Raw genomic sequence first — 15,033 nt, 5'->3', positions numbered from 1 at the left:
TTATTTTTTTTTTTTTTTTTTTTTTTTTTTTACCGGGGATTGAACTCCGGTCCTTGCAAGGCAGGCCACCGAACCGCTGAACTAAATCCCCAGTCTGCATCTTAATTCTTTTTATGGCTGTCCCCTTCACCTCTTTTCCCTCATTCTCCCTCCATTGACTTTTGTATATTAATGATATTATTTTCAGGGTATTGGCATAGCTGAGGAGCCCTTATTAGGCATATTGCATAGTTGAGGTTTTAGTTTATGAATTATCTTTTTCCAAAGTAGAAAACATCTATAGGTTATTTTTGAGTTAGAAGTTTCATTCTGTACTGGAAATAGGTATCAGTGCCATTTATATTTTTGCTGCCCTGTTTGCCTTAACATCTCAAAAGTATACCAAAGCCAGGTAATGCTTTGTTAATGCATAGGGTTTGATATATCACAGGTACACCTTGTTTATTTTCATCTTTAAATATAAAATGTTTCTGAACTACGTAGTATCATCATGCTTTTTAAGAGAGTGAGATGTATTCATTGGAAAGTAAAATTGAAGTATTTAATCCTAGTATTGTGTAAAGTGGCCTCTTATTAAATGAATAAGTTGATAATGCCAGGGATTTTGATCATTAGGGAAAACACAAAAATCTGATACTATGAGGTAATTAATATGTTTTTAAAAAATCACAAAATTTTTTTTGTTTTGTTTTTTGTAGAGATTTTTTTTTGGTACCAGGGATTGAACTTGGGACCTTGTGCTTGTGAGGCAGGTGGCAGCACCATTGAGCTAAATCCCTGGCCCATATAGAGATCCTTTTTAAATGTGGCCTGGTTTATTAAAACTTGATAAACATAATATGTTTTGAAGTTTTCTTGATTATTTGTGACATGTAAAATTTTTTTCCAGTCTAGAATTAAATTTCTTATGCTCTTGGTTATAATTTATATTCATAGATTCTCAGAAGAGAATTTCTTGCTCTGTTATGTACTCTTAAGTTATTTTTAAACTTCCCGTTTACTAATCAGTAAAATTTTAATATGGCTATGTGTGTGTCGGGGTGGGGGTGGGGGTGGTGGTATTAGCAATTGAACTTGGGCTCTGTTGCATACATTGAGCTACTTCCCCAGTCTTTTAAATTTTTTAAAATTTTGAGACAGAGTCTCATTTAATTGTCCAGGCTGGAATTGGACTTTAGATTCTTCTGCCTCAGTCTCCTGAGTAACTGGGATTATAAGTGTGCACCACCACACTCGGCTAATAGTTGTTTTTGTTTTGTTTGTTTTTGTTTGCTTGTTTGTTTGGAGACAGGATCTTGCTATATAATTCTGGCTGGCCTTAAACTCACAATGTAGCCCAGGTTGGCTTCATACTTTTGGCAATCTTCCTGCCTCGTCCTCCCAAGTCCTAGGATTGCAAATGTGTACCACCACACCTGGCTGGGCTGCTAGTGTTTTTTGAAAAAAAATTCTATGGTGGCACCTTAAGTTATTTGTGTCAACATGGGGTCAAAGATATAAGATATGAGTAAACTAAGTAAAATCTTAATTTGATCCTTTTGAGTTTATTATCATGAATAAGTTTATTATCACAATGAGAGCATTAATAAAATGTTGCATTTATTTTATGTCTTAAGCTATTGTGAATATTTTATGTATTTAATTGAATTTGATAAAATAACACTTTTTCTTTTTAAAAGTATCTAGGCTACATTAAATGTGTGCAATGTATTTTATGGATAGTTTTCTCCTTGTTTCATTTTTTTGAGGAAATTAATATTCCATTGTTACTGGTTTCCTATGTATCCTTTCAGAAAGATAGCATGCTTATATTACAATGTATGAAGTATTTGCTCTCTTTCCTCAGCTTTACACAAAATGAATATATTGTATTTATAATTTTTCTTTGAGTTATCTGTATGAAATAATTCTGTGTGTACTTAAAGACTTCTTTCTTACTAATATGCGTAGTGTTATAACATATGATTATACCATAATTTATTTTCCAGTTTGTTATTTTTTTGTTTTGTTTTTGGTACTGGGGACTGAACTCAGGTCCTTATACTTGCAAGGCAGACAGCAGAACCATTGACCCAAATCCCCAGCCCCTTCCAGTTTGGTATTGATGTATATTTATTTTGTTTCCAGTCTTTTGATGATCCAAATGGTACTGTAAGGAATAACATACAGATTTTTTTTTTCATGTGTTTGATTATATTTGTAGGATAAATTCCTGCAACTTGAATTACTGAATTGTTTAAACTTTTGGTAAGTATTGCCAAGTTGCTTCCACAGAGGCTATATTTCTTAAGGAATATTTCACAGCAATCAGCAGTTTATGAGATTGCTTTTGTACACTTTTATTAATACAAATATTATAGATAGCTAAGTTAGATAGAAGTTAATAGACAATCAGACAGGGCTAGGTCCTTGAGGGAGTCAGTGCAGAAATTGAGAATATATCAAAACTGTGGCTGGAGAAGAAGGGAGATTAAAAGTCGCAGTGGCCAGATTTACATACTTACCTGAGTGATGAATGGAAGTTTGAGATTATACTGTTAATTGATACCAATCTTTGGGGATTTCCCATAGAAATAGAACATGATCTCACTAGGAATGGGCCATCCTCTCTCACTCAATAAGACTAAGACTACTAAAACTAGAGACAAGACTAAGACTATAGATATGGACCAAAGTTAATGATATCATCCATATGCCTTTGTCATGTGCCTTGCTTCCCTAGTGGATCAATATGAACTAAGTGACAATACTGTACTGTACTTGTAATCTTATAGCTTGATTATAGTTTGATCCACATTGTACCCACTTCATGACTTTGCCCTATGAAACAACCTCCTTGGAGAGATGACCTTGGTGGCAGCAACCCATTCGGGACCCCTTCTGTTTTATAGGAGCTATTTTTATTTCCCATCCTTTTTCCCCAGTTCTCAGTTGTGTGTGCCTCCTTACTTTGTGCACCTGTGTTCCCCTTTTGAGTGTGCCCTATTTTTCTCTCATTAAATATTTCCCACTCTTATTGTTGTTCCTTGGAATTGATTATTCCATTTCAGGGAACACGAACTTAACACATTAGATTGGGAGTTATATCTCTCTTTAGCAATGTTATTAACTGTTTGGAAAATATCTTGATACTTTTGCATTTCTCTGAAGAGGTGTTCAACTTTCAGATATTTAAAGTTTTCTTTTTCTATAAACATTCCAGGTTTTTTTTTAACCAAGGCAGTTATGAATTACCAGTTTATTGTGAAAGATGTTTACATTTCAACTAAGTGCAAATTAATTGCAGAATGAAATTTAAAATTGCTTAGCTCTAGACTGATTTCCATCCTAAGTTCTCTATTTTTTACCTTGTGTGTTCAGTGGTGGTGGACTTGTTTTTAAATTTTTATTTTGTCGGGCTTTGTTTATATAAGCACACAGATTCTTCATATTTGGAATGTCTTTTTTCAGGTTCATTGTTACAACAATGGAAGATAGATTGAAAAACTAGTATGTCATTAAAGGTTTTTGATCTTAACTGTAGACACTGGTCCAGAGCACAGTGTGATCACTTCAGTTGAACTGAACTGTGGACCAAGAGACAAAAATTACTTAAGAATTTGTTGATTCATTAAAGTAAAAAACAAAACAAAACAAAATACAAAACTCCTGGGGAATCATTCAGCTATTTCTTCCACATTAATATGGGTCAAGAAAGCTTGTTGTATTCTTGGAACTACAATCTATTTGATACATTTGGAACCTAGGGTCCGATGAGTATATGTTAGGAAACAATAAGATGTGGACCAAATTGTAGCTGATCTTGAATAGGATTTGATGTTGGGGGGGTGGCTTTTTGAGACAGGGTCTTGGTGTATAGTTTAGGCTGGCCTTGAACTTACTGTGGCAGTCTTGCCTCAGCCTCCTCAGTGCTGGGATTACAGGTATGTGCCAGCATATGTGGCCTGATCTTTAATAGGAAGCACAGGAGTTTGAGGTACAACTGAATAGTTAATTGTGTGTGTGTGTGTGTGTGTGTGTACATTGGGGATCGAACTTGGGTCCCTGTGCTTGCAAGGCAGGCTGTGGAACCACTGAGCTAAATCCCTGGCCCAGTTAATTGTATTTTTAAATTAATTGATTAAAGTTGTGAAACACTACAGATACACAGATGACAATTATGCATAGGCATAAAAGCTCTGAGAAACATTTATGAAATATAAACTCATAGAGCTGAGAATCTGAATAAGCCAATTCTTACAGCCTTGCTTTAGACAAGTAATGTGCTTGTATTAGAATTTGATAGACAAACTATTTTATAACTCAGGCAGTACTTAGTAATAGCAGGAATTGAAATTTATGTTTTAGCTTATTGCTTATTTGCCTTTAAATTATTTGATGTAAATGAATACTAGAAGATACGTGAGGGGCAACCCATTTTCTGGTCCCCCTTCCATCTCTCTTAGACAGAAGCTTTCTTTCTCTCAATAAATTTTTCCTACTCTTAAAAAAAAAAGAAGATAAAAATTGCTTGTAATTTTTTTCTTACAAGTTCTTTATCATTAGGGCAACTTTCTTCCTACCATACATTTGAGATTATTTTTATTGAAATTAATGATAGTTTAACTGGGGTAAGGTTGTTGCAGAGGAATTATTTGAGAATGTGAGCAGAATGATATATTGTTACTGATTCAGTTTTTAAAAGATAAAGATGATACTAACTTACAACGTTATCTTGATCCCTAACGGAGCATTTTAAGATTTCAGTATGATCATTTTATCAGGGTCTGTGTATGCAGTGACTAAGAAGTGATTTAATGATATATAACCTAGGAAGTCTTTTTTTTCCACAAAGGAACAAAGTAACAAGATTAATATTAGGTCACTTTTTTTTTTTAAACTCCAAAATGTGTGCTTTCAAAATTATTTTTTTCTATTTTAAATACTAGGTTCTGGAGTGTGGAGTCTGTGAAGATGTCTTTTCTTTGCAAGGAGACAAAGTTCCTCGCCTTCTGCTATGCGGCCACACAGTTTGTCATGACTGTCTCACTCGCTTACCTCTGCATGGAAGAGCAATACGTTGCCCATTTGATAGACAAGTAACAGAGCTAGGTAGGAAAATTATTTGTATGGATTTAAATTGAAAATTATTCATGTAACAGAAATAGCAATTGAAATAATTTCTTTTTCTTTCTTTTTGAGACAGGGTCTCACTATGTAGTTCAGGCTGCTCTTGAACTTGTAGTGATCCTCCTGTCTCAGCCTCCTGAGTGTTGGTATTACAGGCATGCTCCATCATGCCCAGCTTGAAATAATTTCTTTACACAAAAAATATAAAGTTCTGGGCTAGGGATTTAGCTCAGTGGTTCCTCTGCCGCCTTGCAAGCACAAGGACCCAAGTTCGATCCCCGGTACCAAAAAAAGGTTCTAAGGATCATTAAAAAACAATGGAGTGGGCCACTGGATTTAGCTCAGTGGCATAGCGCCTGCCTGGCAAGGTCCTGAGATTGATCCCCAGTATGAAAACAGTAGCAACAACCATGACAAAAATCTGAGTTTCTATTACATCTTCTAACTGTAAACTAGCCTTTTTTTTTTGGTATCAGGGATTGAACTCAGGAACTTGTACTTGCGAGGTAGGCATGGCACCACTAAGCTAAATTCCGAGACCTAGCCTAATTTTAATTACTAATATTTCATCTTTTCTGATGTTTATATTAATATAATTACATGTACAGAGCTTTAAGACACCCGAGTTATACATACCACCCTAGTCAAATAAATGATAATACTGTATTCATCACAGATTAAATCATTTGATTGGCACCATTGGTCCAATAAAAATATTTTCTTTAAAAGTGAATGGGCCAGTAATGAAAATACAGGTGAGTCATTTTATTTTGTTTTGTTCTCTGCCAAGGAACTAGGAATCAAACTCAGGACCTTGTGCTTGCCAGGAAGGCACTGTGCCATTGAGCTGCATCCCTGGGTTCAGATGACTCATTAAAGTCTTGGCAACTTTTTATTTTTAAAAGTATTTATTTATTTATTTATTTTTCAGTACTGAGGATTGAACCCAACCCTTTCACACTCAGCTATATCCTCAGCCTTTTTTATTTTGAGAGAAGGCCTTACTGAGTCACTAAATTGTCCAGGCTTTGCTCAAATGTGTTATCTTCATGCCTCAGCCTTGGGGAGTGCTGGGACTGCCGGCATACATCACAATGACTGTCTTCAGCATGTTTTTATTTATTAGTATCAGAGACAGAAGTGTTTGTATCTTGTGATAATTACTCCTTATTTTCTGTTAAAATTAAAGGTTTTAGGGATTTTTTTCAATTCCTTGTATACTTATAAAACTGTTTGTATATCTTGAAACAAGTTATTACTTAAGGTCCATCCATTTAGCTGTTAATGTCTGAAGCTCATCCTTCTTTATGGCAGAGTAGTACTCCATTGTATTAGAAAAAACACATCTTCTTTATCCACTCCTCAATTGATGGGCATTTGGGCTTTTTCCAAGATTTAGCTATTACAAACTGTGCTGCTAAAAATATAGATGTGCATATATCACTGCGATATGATGCTTTTAATTCTTATGGGAAGATACCTAGAAGAGGAATAGCTGGATCAAGTGGAACCTCTAGTTGTAGTGTCTTGAGAAATCTCCACACTGATTTCCACAGTGGTTGCACCAAACTACACTCCTACCTACAGTGGAGAAGGGTTCCTTTTTTCCCACAGCCCCACCTATCTTAATGAGGATTTTTGCATCTATGTTTATTAGGGAGATTGGCCTATAATTCTTTTTTTTTTTTTTTTTAAGTTGGAACCTTCTCTGATTTTGGAATTAGGGTAATGCTTGCTTCCAGGAGTGAATTTAGGTGTATTACTTCCCTTTCAATTTCATTAAAGAGTTTGAGAAGTAGCGACATTAGGTTTTCTCTAAATTTCTTGTAGAACTTAGCAGTGAATCTGTCAGGGCCAGGGCCTTTTTTTTTTTTTTTTTTTTTTTCTTTGTGGTACCAGGGATCGAACTCAGGACCTTGTGCTTGCAAGGCAGGCAGCAACATCACTGAGCTAAATCTCTGGCCCTGGGCTTTTCTTTTTTGATTATTTTTAATTTACATATCTAGTTTCTTTGGCTGATATTGGTTTATTTATAATTTCAATATCTTCTTGATTTCATTTTTGTAATTCATATGTATCTAGGAATCTGTCCATTTCTTCTGTGTTTCCCATTTTATTAGAGTACAGGTTCCTGTAGTAGATATTGATCATTTTCTGGATCTCTGCAAGATCTGTTGTGATTTCACCGTTTTCATTCCTAATGGCATAAATTTGAGTCTTTTCTTTCCTTTTTTTTTGATAAGTTTGGCTAAGGGTTTGTCAATTTTATTTATTCTTGAAACAACTTTTCGATTCATTGATTCTTTATATTGTATTCTTAGTTTCCATTGCATTAATTATTACTTTTATAATTTCCACCCTCATAAGAGCTTTGGGCCTTGCTCTTCTTTTTCTAGAATATTGAAGTTTAATATTAGGTTGCTTATTTGAGCCTGCTCTGTTTTCCTGGTATAGGAGTTCATAGCTATAAATTTCCCTCATAGGAGTGCTTTCATTGTGTCCCTTAAGTTCTAATATGTTGTATTGTCATTATCATTTAATTGTAAAAATTGTCTGATTTCTTCTTTAGTTTCATCTGTGACCCATGTTCAGGAGGATGTTATTTCATTTTCATGTGTTTATAGACTCCTTGTAGTTTCTTTTGCTATTGATTTCGCTTCATTGCACTATGTTCTGTTAATATGCGTGGGATTATTTCAGTTCCTTTGCATTTACTTAAGCATGTTCTGTTAGTGAGTACATGGTCTCATGTGGAGAAAGTCCCAGTGTGCAGCTGAGAATAATGTGTATGTTGATGTTGTGGGGTGGAACAGTGTGTGAACATGTACTAAGTCCATTTGTTCAAAAATTTGGTTCAATTCTAATATTTCGTTGTTGATTTTTTTGTCTAGTTGATCTATTTGTGATAGTGAGATATTGAGGTCTCCCATTACAGCTGTATTAGTGCTTATATGATTTTTCATGTCTGTTAATATCTGTTTCATACAGTTGCTATTTAGTGCATATATATTTAGAATTGTTATCTCTTCCTCCTGGATTGTTCTCTTCACCAGAATGTAGTAACCTTCTTTGTATTTTTTGGTCTGTCTTGTCTTGAAGTTCATATTGTCTTCAAATAGAATAGCTACCCCTGCTTTTTTCTAGGTTCTTGTCACCTGGAATATTGTTTTCCATCCTTTGACTTTCCATCTATAAATTTGTTCCTGAGTTAAATGTGTTTCTTGTATGTAGCATATTGTTGGATTTTGCTTCTTGATCCATTCTGCAGTGTGTTTCTTTTGATTGGGAAATTGAGACCATTAACAGTGATGGTTATAATTGATATGCATTGTCTTATCTCTGTCATGTTATTTTCCTGCTGTTTTCCTTCTTTCTTTTTCTGTTTAATTTCTTGCCTTGCCAGGTGGATTCATTCTTTTGGGGTTCATGGAGTTATAATTCTTATTGTCTCTTTTTTAGAATGTCCTTCAGAACACTTCTGAGTGCTGGTTTGGAGGCCATGAATTTCTTCAGGTGCTCTTTGTTATTAAAGTATCTTATTTCTCCATCAATTTTGAGGGATAATTTTGAAGGGTACATCAATCTGTGTTGGAGGTTGTTTTCTTTTAGCGCTTGAAATATTTCACTCCAAGCTCACCTTGATTTGAGAGTTTATGTTGAGAATCTTTTGTGATTTTGATGGGCTTTACTTTATAGGTGATTTGTTTCTTTCATATAATAGATTTTAATATTCTGCCCTTGTGTTGAATTTCTGGAATCTTGACTATTGTACACCTTGGGGAAGATTTTTTTAAATCATGGCTAATTGGAGTTCTATATGCCTCACTTAACTATATGTAAAATATATCATTTGCACTATCTCCTGCTTTTTCATTGACTCCACTCTTAATTCCTTTATTTTTTTTGGTACCGGGGATCAAACTCATGTCCTTGTGCTTGCTACTTAGCTAAATCCCTGGCACATTGACTCCAGTCTTATCTCATTCTTCTTTGCATCATCTAGCAGCTGCTGGATTAATTTTTCATGGTCCCTTGCTATTTTTAAGAAATCTCTCTTTTCATGATCGCTAACTGCCATCCTGTCTTCTATATCTGATATTCTTCCCTTATACTGTCTCATTCTGCTGCATATTCTTTCAGTGGAGTTTTGAATCCTCTAAATATCTGTTTAAATCTGTTTCATTTCTGTCCTATGCTGTGCATTTGTGGTTTCCATCTTGTTATCTATATATTTCATTCTGGTCACCATCTCTGTAGTTATCTGGGAAATTATTTCTGCTTTAAATATTTCTAGAGACCTGTTCATTTGTTTTGTTACTTCTGCTAGCAGATAGTTCAGGTGGGTCGCTTTTGGATTGTTCCTCTTTATTGCCCCTGGTGTTTGTTTTTGGTGAGTTTAAAGTCTGTGGGAGTTGCATCTTATTTAAGTGTCTTTTCATTTAAGTTTAATTCCTGAGTTGATATTTGTAAATTATTTATGGCGAGTAGCTTTATTGCCAGTGTTTGGAACCCTTAGGAAATGACTACTCAGAAGCATTTTCCAGGTGTAGCTAGCTTTGGGGTTTTGAGTCTGTTGCAGGATCCTACCTCTTCAATTTATTGGGGAAGAGAAGTTTCTGCCTATTTTTCCCAGCTGCCGGTTTTTTGGCATTGGTATATATATGTATATATATATATATATATTGAGATCCTTAGGTAATTTCAATTTTTTTTTTGGAGACAGGATCTCACTATGTAGTTGAGACTGACCTGGAACTCACCATGTAGGCCATGCTGGTCTCAAATTCACAGTGATCCTCCTGCCTCAGCCTTCCGAGTGCTGGGATTACAGGTGTGTGCCACCATGCCCAGGTCGGTAATCTCAATCTTGATATACAAGGAAGAACAACTGATTAGTGCAATTATATACCTTGGTTAAAGTAGTATAATCAATAAAAACAATAGCATTGAATACAGCCTAGAAAATGACACATTATAGCCCTTAATATGGCATTTTTACCCTTAGGGGAGAAGATTTAAAGGGGGTTAGGGAAGAAGCAGAAATGGAAGAAGAGGAAGAGATTAGAAGCAAGGCTGGAGATCAAACTTTAGGAAACTGGTGAAGATGACAGGTGGTAAAGAGAAAAGGAAAATAATAACAAGAACAACAGCAACAAAGAACTAGAAACTGTTCCAACAACTGAGAAGAAGAACTAGAAAGGAGGAAAAAAAGGAAAAAAATCCCAAATTGTTTAAAATATAAAACCATCCAATTCAAGGAGTGTCTTTGCTGTTACTGTTAGGCAATGTGAGTGAACAGAGTCCAGAGCCAAATTGATTAATCCCAGCAAGCTAGCTACAGCTTTACAGTGGGATAGTGGATAGTCCCAGCTACCTCGCCCCTTTAATTCCTCTGAAGTTCATGCTGGTTTCTGGCTTTGATGCTGGAACCAGATTCCCTGAGCCTACAGTAATCTATGTGTCTCCTGCAGGCTTGAACTCCATTCCCTGACCTCCTGCTAACTTGAACTCAGCACCCACACTGAGGCATTGGAAGCCACTAGATGGAGTCTGTCTGTAGCTGTTCTGAGTTCGGAGTTCTCCAAGATGGGTGTCAGGCAATCACCCCATCCTGGATGAGGTCTGAACCCGGACAGCTCACCAGCCACTGCAGTCTGGTTCATCCACTGCCTTGTTCCACTGGTACATGTCTCTGTAGAGGCCTCTGGGGTTGTCATTAGTCACTGTGGTCCTGCAGACTCAGCCCACCGTTCCCTGCTGGAGAGTCTGGGCTCTGGGAGAGAGCTCTGCTTGGTACCTCCCTCCTCTTCATCAAAGTCTCTCTCTTCACGCTCCCTGTAGACTTCAGTTCTTGCCTCAGCTTCTTCCTGGGTCCCGGGGAACTGCTTCCCTCCTCCTTCTCCTTGCACTGCTGTATTCCAGGGTCAGGACACGAAATCTTAGAGTGTCCCTTTCTGTGATGCTCACTATTCCGCCATCTTCCCAGAAGTCCAGATATTCCTTCTAACTGCTGAAGGATCTGACTTTTATTTATAGACTCAGAGTTTGTGTGAATGTGCATACTCATGTGTATGCGGGGGAAAGGGGGGCAAGAAATGCTCTTTCATCTGACCTTATTTGTATGTTTGGGGAAAAGAAGGGTTAGTTAGTACATATTTAGCTGTGTATAGAATCTTACCTTAAAAGGGATTATTGTCTTGCCTTGGTGTGAGTCTCTATTTGTGTGAGAAGGTATTTATTTAGTCAGTGACTGTTAACTGGTTAAAGAAAGAGTGGGAAAAATCTTGCCTTTATATGTTCTAATTTCCAGTTTAGTTAGAGATGGATTTTTGTTTTGATCGAATTTATCTTTATATGGTGGTTTACAAACATGAATATACGTTGTCATGAAAATCAATTTAATGGGTTGTGAACTGATTTTTTAAAATTAATTTTTTTTATTCTGAGGATTGATCCTAGGACCTTGTACATGTGCTACCAGTGAGTTACACTTTCAGCACCTACATTATTTTTTTAAAAAAGAATAAATAATAGCAGTGTATTTCACATAGCTGTAACGGTAAATAGTGAAGCTGTATGTTGGTGGCACACATTGTAATCCCAGCAGTGTGGGAGGCCAAGACAGGTGGATTGCAAGTTTAAGTCAAGCATGCGCTCATTAGTGACTTAACAAGATCTTGCCTTAAAAAAAAAAAAAAAAAAAATGGTGAAAGGGCAGGCGATGTAATTCAGTGCAAAAGTCTCATTAGGTCCCCAGTACCACACTCGTAAGCATACAAAAGTATATATTGATTTGTAGAACTTTGATTTTAATTGATTTTAATTGCATATATGTATTGATGTTTCTTATGCACCACAGTGAAAAAATCTGAATGTATTTGTTATATATTAAATCAGTGATAAAATAGGATTTGTAAAGCTAAATGGTAGAAAAGTAGAATTTTAAAGTATGTTTCTATTTGGGGCGTGCTGAGGAATTCTCTTTTCTCAACAGAACACTAACAAAGCAATTCTTCTGGAATAAAGAAATGGGGAAATTTTGCATTTTTAAGATTTAAGATTTTGTTTTTATGTTTTAGGAGATTCAGGTGTTTGGGGGTTGAAAAAAAATTTTGCTTTATTGGAGCTTTTAGAACGACTGCAGAATGGACATATTGGTCAGTATGGAGCTGCAGAAGAAGCCATTGGCATATCTGGAGAGGTATTGATTCAACTTGGTAAAATATTTGTTAGAAGATGATTTTTCCCTTAGTTTAAAGTATTAGCTGTCATTAGCACAATAGTACCTCCTTTGCTTTAGCAGATAAATTTCTTGAAACACAGCTTTTTACACACTTTATTAAGGCTACCCTAGTCCCAGTGTAACAGAAGTTGAGCTGAAACTTGAATTATTTGAAAATACTATTCCTAAGCTGTGTTTTATATGTCAACTTTTCTTCTTCTTATAATTCAATTCTACCCATGGATACAGTGAAAAAAAGTAATAGGATCCCTGGAGTAAAAAATATGTAAGCTATGTTAAAACAAAGGATGCAAAATTATGTCAGTCAGTGTTGAAGTACAATTAGAACAACAAAAAAACTCCATGGAAGAGACCATTTTATATAGAGGGAAAATGTTTTAAAGGTAGTAGTAGCTAAGATACCAATATATTTTTATTGTTAAATAAAACTTGTGGGAGTCCATAAATTTGAACTGAATGTCTGTGCTGGGCCCAATGGACTAAACCTATATAGAATGTAATCACAAGGAAGGAAGGGACTAGGAAAACAGTGAAAATAGAAGAAAAAAAATGGAAACAAAGCTTCTGTACATAGGGAGTGGTGAGGAGTTGGAGGGGCAAATGGGATAGAATAAAATTTATTGAACAAAAAGAATGTAGCCACAGTTTATTTAATCAAAATAAACAGTGGTGGATGGCAGGTAGCCAGTTCATTGGTTGATTGACTAAGCTGTGGCTAGTTCAGTTATTTTCTATATCTCACTTCCATTTTTTAAAATAAATCCTATTTGTGAAGTACTGTGAAACTGTTCTGGGAGATGTCCAGTTTACAAGTCATTTTTTCTTTGCATTGCTTTGTTTTTCTTTGTTCAAATACACTCCACGTAAGAGAATTTGCTGAAGGAATATTCTGTTTTTACATATATAAGGCTTTCTAAGGTTATGGGGTTATACATTTCAGAGTTTGTTAATGTCATATTTATTGGGTTCAGTTTTAAGGCATTAATTTTTTGTTTGTCAGAGTATCATTCGTTGTGATGAAGACGAAGCTCATGTTGCATCTGTATATTGCACTGTGTGTGCAACTCACTTGTGCTCAGAGTGTTCTCAAGTTACTCATTCTACAAAGACATTAGCAAAGCACAGGCGAGTGCCTCTAGCTGATAAGCCTCATGAGAAAACCATGTGCTCTCAGCACCAAGTACATGCCATTGAATTTGTTTGCTTGGAAGAAGGTTGTCAGACCTGCCCACTTATGTGCTGTGTCTGCAAAGAATATGGAAAACATCAAGGTCATAAGGTATGAATTTTATTGAATTGGATGACTCTCTGTACTTTACCAGCCTACCATTTGTTTTCCCTGATAATGGTTTTTTATGTTAAAATGAAGGATTGAAGAATTAAGTGATGTGTGGGTTGGGCTTGATAGCATAAAAGAAATGAGGGATTTTTTTTCTCTTTCGAGACAGGGTCTTGGTATATAGTTTGGCCTCGCCTTGAACTCACTATGTAGTGAAGGCTGGTCTCAAACTCACAACAGTTCTCCTACTTCAGCCTCCCAAGTGCTGAGACTACAGGTGTGTTCTGCCACTTCCACCTTGAGAGGTTTCTCAATGTCATAAAAATTTCAGAAAGGCCTAATGACTCTTTACTAAAAAATTTCTTTCCAACCAGGAGTTGTGGTACACTATAACTCAAGCTACCAGGGAGGCTCAGGCAGGAGGATCACAAGTTTGTGTCCCCCCTGTACAACTTAGACCTTGTCTCAGAGTAAAATTTAAAAAATAAAGTATTGGGGTATCTTGGTGGTAGAAGCATGCCTAACATGTTCTGGGTCCTGGGTTCAATCCCCAGTACCTCCAAGGGAAGAAAAGTAAACTTTCTAGTAGGAAACAAAAAGCTTTCTTTATCTGCATGCTTTCATATACACAGGATAATTTCATTGTATATATGTCTACTGACAAACTGTTATGATATAATTTTAGAGATGGTATCTTGTTTTCTTTTCTGATAAATGGACTTCCACATTTTAAATTGTTTGTAGTATAGTTCTCTTATGAAGAAGTAAAGTGAGTTAGTATATTTTTAACCTCATGTTGCACTTTTTCTAAACGTTATAAAAGCCATCTGTGGCTGATTTTTTTTGTATTTAGCAGAATTTAAATAATTTTTATATCAGTCAATATTGTGAATTCTATAATTATGTTGCATTTTATAGCATTCAGTATTGGAACCAGAAGCTAATCAGATTCGAGCATCAATTTTAGATATGGCTCACTGCATCCGGACCTTCACTGAGGAAATATCAGATTATTCTAGAAAATTAGTTGGAATTGTTCAGCACATTGAAGGAGGAGAACAAATAGTAGAAGATGGAATTGGAATGGCTCACACAGAACATGTATGGAGTTTCTTCTTCTTCTTTTTTTTTAATCTTTTTACCCTTTTCCATTCTCACCTTTTCACCTTCTAGTAAGTATTACACAATGACAATGTGACAGTACTGCCCTAGTGACTGGAGATAACTTATTTTAAAAAGTATTTTTCTCTGTGGAATGCAGCTATGCTAACCACTAAATCACCAACGCATATTTTTCTTCATGGAAGCTGTAATCCATTATGGAAAGGAGGCAGTGTGATAATGTGATAACTACTTTGTATAATGGGTAGGAAGCACAGAGTGCACGTCAGAGAAGGCTTCC

At 35.8% G+C, this 15,033-nt stretch overlaps 1 protein-coding gene across 1 annotated transcript in view; it reads left to right on the top strand.

The window, feature by feature from the left end:
• Trim23 (tripartite motif containing 23) overlaps nucleotides 1-15,033 on the top strand; it is a 37,754-nt gene that overhangs the window by 1,681 nt on the left and 21,040 nt on the right. Inside the window, exons 2-5 of the mRNA XM_010637245.2 lie at nucleotides 4,929-5,091; nucleotides 12,189-12,310; nucleotides 13,353-13,631; nucleotides 14,550-14,732. Coding sequence (XP_010635547.1) covers nucleotides 4,929-5,091; nucleotides 12,189-12,310; nucleotides 13,353-13,631; nucleotides 14,550-14,732 — 747 coding nt within the window. The remainder of the gene's footprint in view (nucleotides 1-4,928; nucleotides 5,092-12,188; nucleotides 12,311-13,352; nucleotides 13,632-14,549; nucleotides 14,733-15,033) is intronic.

Source organism: Fukomys damarensis, unplaced genomic scaffold (assembly GCF_012274545.1).
Source record: "Fukomys damarensis isolate Sample0158 unplaced genomic scaffold, DMR_v1.0_HiC HiC_scaffold_1, whole genome shotgun sequence".
Lineage (NCBI taxonomy): Eukaryota > Metazoa > Chordata > Mammalia > Rodentia > Bathyergidae > Fukomys > Fukomys damarensis.
The sequence above is the reverse complement of the archived record's forward strand: the minus strand, read 5'-3'. Positions and strand labels throughout refer to the sequence as shown.